Source organism: Octopus bimaculoides, chromosome 13, assembly GCF_001194135.2.
Source record: "Octopus bimaculoides isolate UCB-OBI-ISO-001 chromosome 13, ASM119413v2, whole genome shotgun sequence".
Taxonomy (NCBI): Eukaryota; Metazoa; Mollusca; class Cephalopoda; order Octopoda; family Octopodidae; genus Octopus; species Octopus bimaculoides.
The window spans coordinates 52064558-52068209 of record NC_068993.1 but is presented as its reverse complement, the minus strand read 5'-3'; the positions used below and the strand labels follow the sequence as shown (position 1 = coordinate 52068209).

Here is a 3652-nt window from a genome sequence, read left to right as displayed (position 1 = left end):
TTCTGGGTGGGTGGGGGTGGGGGTGATATTGCCTTTTCTATCCTATCTGGATTTGACTAATTATAATTATTTAAATTGAAGAGGGAAAGAAGCAAAAAGAAAGATGGTGATGTTATGGCTGAATATTTATCAGATTTTAAACAAAACAGCAGTGTTGCCATTTTGTGAGTGAACTAGTTTTTTTATTAGCCTAATTTCTCAGTAGGAAAACTATTTACATATCTTGCATACAAATGCACATTGTGTATATGTAAATATAATACAAAACACCCACCCACACACATACATACATATGTATATAAACATATATATATATATATACATATAAATATAGATACATACATATACATAAATGATATATATGTATACAAAAATATATACATATACATACACACTCACACACACACATAAACCATAAAGTAATTTGATATGAATGATTACTCCAATATATGTATACATACATACACACACACACATATTATATATACATTATACTGTGTATATATATAAATGTGCATGCACAAACATGCCCATAAATAAACCAAGACATGGATGTATTGACATAAAGAAATATAGCATATACTGTTTAAATTAAAGTATAATTATTAACAAAAACGAAAAAAAAATTTTTTTAAGTAAGAAAAAAAGCTCAACACCAACTAATTAACTTTCTCTTCCGCTGTATATACCATTATTTGAATGTTGGGGTACCTACCTACTCCATATCATTTCTGCTAATTTTGAGAACTAATCTCTATTTTTTACCTTAAAAATTAATATCATTACCTTCTCCAAGTATTTTATTTACACTATTTACATTTGACGGATATTTGTCATCTTGTTTGTTTTTAACACAGCATTTCAGCTGATATACTCTCAAGCCTTCTTCAGGTTTTCCTGGGGAAATTTCGAACCTGGGTTCAAGCAAAGATTGCTAGAATTTTGAACTAGTGTCCAGCAATATTTAAAGTCCTTTATGTTCTGAGTTCAAATCCTACTATAGTCAATTCTATCTTCAAACTTTTCAGAAGCAATGAAATAAAAATATAGTACTAGTCCTGTACTAAATGTGTTTTATAATTCTACAAGACATTCTTGGTGTGAACAGATTTGTAATGCTAGAGGTATGATTGTAGTGATGATTTGAAACCAAACTGCTAGGTCAGTAGTTTCATATGATCAGTCTATGAAGCATGATTCAACCTTCCAGAATATTCTTCTTGTATTCTATAAAACGTTGCTTTCGGCAGTAATAAATTGCAGAATGTTGAGGCAGCTGAACAATATGTGTTTCCATTCTTGCCACATCAGGTAGCAGTGCATTTTTACCAGCCTGTCGACACAAGGAGGCAGCTAAGACAGAGGGTGCAGATTGATGACAAGGACTTCTGTCGCAACAAATATAGCAAAATTGTTTCCAGTTATGTTGGGTAAGCTGCATGTTGCCATATCAACAGCTTGCTATAAACTCCAAGCAGTATCTCTTTCTTCACCAGTGTGTAATTATTGATGTTGCTATCTGTAGAAGGCCAATGTTGTTATGTACAGTAATAAAATCTTCTGTTAAATGTTTGCAGGTGTTGTTCAGTTACTTCTACACACAGCCCAAGAAATACATTTTCATTTATCAACACAACTAGCTACCAAGGCAGCCAACAACAACAACACCCAAGTGACATGATCAAAAACATTCCGGTTGCAACCATTCCAGCCATCCATCTCTTGACCCAGAGAGTGATACAAAGTAAACCGAACTAAACAGTCCATCAAAATTTCTTGTTAATTTATGTTCCAAAATCCAGGTTTATTATAATGGCAAAGTCATATAACTAAATTCTTCATTATTCAAAATTAATTAAAACAACGGCAGAAAATTTCGAAAGAAAAATGGTAATGAAAGGGTTGAATAACGAAAACGCATATAAGATGATCTACCAGTACATCCACCTTTAAAAGATGGGAAAGCCACAGAAGGAATGCTTTTCTTCATAGTTCGTTCGACCAGGGCTGAGGTAAATATCAGCAACAACGAACCCCTACAGGGTTGGTAAAATAAAGTATCAGTAAAGTGCTCGGGTCTGTTTATATAATACATCGAAGATGTGAATAAAATTATAAAATAGATCGCAGTAAGAAAGCGAAGGGCCATGCGTGAATAGAGCAAGGGGCTTGTATCTATCAAAGTTAATGATTCTACTCGTTTATCGCCTCACTGCTCATTAATGATATATAAAGCGTGTTGTGTTGCATAACACTTGCTAATTAGTAAACAACAAAAATATAAGCAGCATTTCGTCCGTCTAACGTCCTGAGTTCAAATTCTGCCTTGCCTTTCGTCGAGTTCAATGTAATCAACATTCCCACTCCCACGAAATTGCTGGAATTGTGCCAAAAGTTAAAACCAATATTGCCAAGCAACACAAACCGAGGAGTAAATCTCAGTGTGATAGTTCGATTCGCTAGAAATAGCAGCCACATTTCCCTTGAATCACATTCTGCTGACTTTAAAATACGAAAGATACATCGAGTAATGAAGTCTTTTGGATAAAAAAAAAAATTAAAACGAAAAATGGGGTTGTCATAAGTGGAGCGCCTTTGATCATAGATTTGCTCGACTAAGGCTGAATTAGCGCTAATAAAAGCTACAACAATAATAACAGTAAAAAGGAGAAAAACTTACAAAGTCTTTAGCTTCATAACTGAAGATTGACTTGCGTACCGAACCAACCATCTTTCCAGAATAAAGACTGTTGCAATCTTTAGGTGACAGGTTCGAATTTAACTTGGGTACAGATCCGACGAGAGATATCAGTCATTAATTAATATGTTGATTATTATGGTTATAATTATTATAATTCTGTTGATGTTGAAGGTGGTGATAGTGATGAAGCTGATGGTAGTGGTATATGTTTTTTTGTTTCTGTGTATAGTGACGAATTGATAACTTGATCACCAATATTTAATACATCTGGGTCACACATCTGCCGTGTTTACACGATGACATCGCGTATATGAGTACGTGAATGAATGTGTATACGTGTGTATGTATGCGAGTGGTGTATAGTTCAGAGAAAGAGAGAGAGATAAAAGAAAAAGGAAGTTATATATTTGTGTATAAAGTAGGTGTGTATATTTGTATGTATAATGCACACGTGCGCGATATGTATGTATGTACGTACGTACGTATTATGTTATTTAAAATGTTATTAACAAGTTGCTAGGTATCCGATTAATGCGAACAACATAAATGAAGTTACAAATACAGTGTCACATAAACAGATTAGTTCAGCGCACCACAAAGAAGGAAGGATTGTCCAGTTGTTTTTGTCAGTAACATGTTTTTATAGTTGTACACACACACATACACACACACACACACACACGCACGCAAATAGTTGTCATAGTAGTAACGGTGGTGGAGGCGGCGGCGGTGGCGCTATCTGTTGTAGTAGTAGTAGTAGTGTAGTTTCGTTGGTACTAGTAGTCGTAACATTAGAGGAAATAGTTATAGTAGTGGTAGGAGTTGTAGTGCAAAATGTGGATTTAATTATTCGTTGTAATTTTAGCACAATGCCAGCAATTTTGGAGGGGGGGGGAGGGAATAGCCGATCACATTGATCTCAGTGCTTCTTCGCTGATTTTAATTTATCGA

The 3652-nt window shown here is 34.5% G+C and overlaps 1 protein-coding gene and 1 long non-coding RNA gene across 4 annotated transcripts in view; one reads left to right on the top strand and one right to left on the bottom strand.

Annotated features, from left to right (window-relative positions):
• Nucleotides 1-1566, top strand: part of LOC128249295 (uncharacterized) — a 4411-nt gene extending 2845 nt beyond the window's left edge. The window contains exon 3 of the long non-coding RNA XR_008265394.1: nt 1312-1566. This is a non-coding gene — a long non-coding RNA (uncharacterized LOC128249295). The remainder of the gene's footprint in view (nt 1-1311) is intronic.
• The window catches only part of LOC106872774 (uncharacterized), a 32483-nt gene extending 29071 nt beyond the window's left edge, over nt 1-3412 (bottom strand). The window contains exon 1 of one of the 3 annotated variants that reach the window (XM_052972472.1): nt 2681-3412. In XM_052972472.1, the coding sequence (XP_052828432.1) occupies nt 2681-2731 (51 nt within the window). In that variant the 5' untranslated portion in view covers nt 2732-3412. The remainder of the gene's footprint in view (nt 1-2680) is intronic. The other 2 variants (XM_052972471.1, XM_014919874.2) reach the window with 2 other exon arrangements.
• Between the last annotated feature and the right edge of the window lie 240 nt (nt 3413-3652).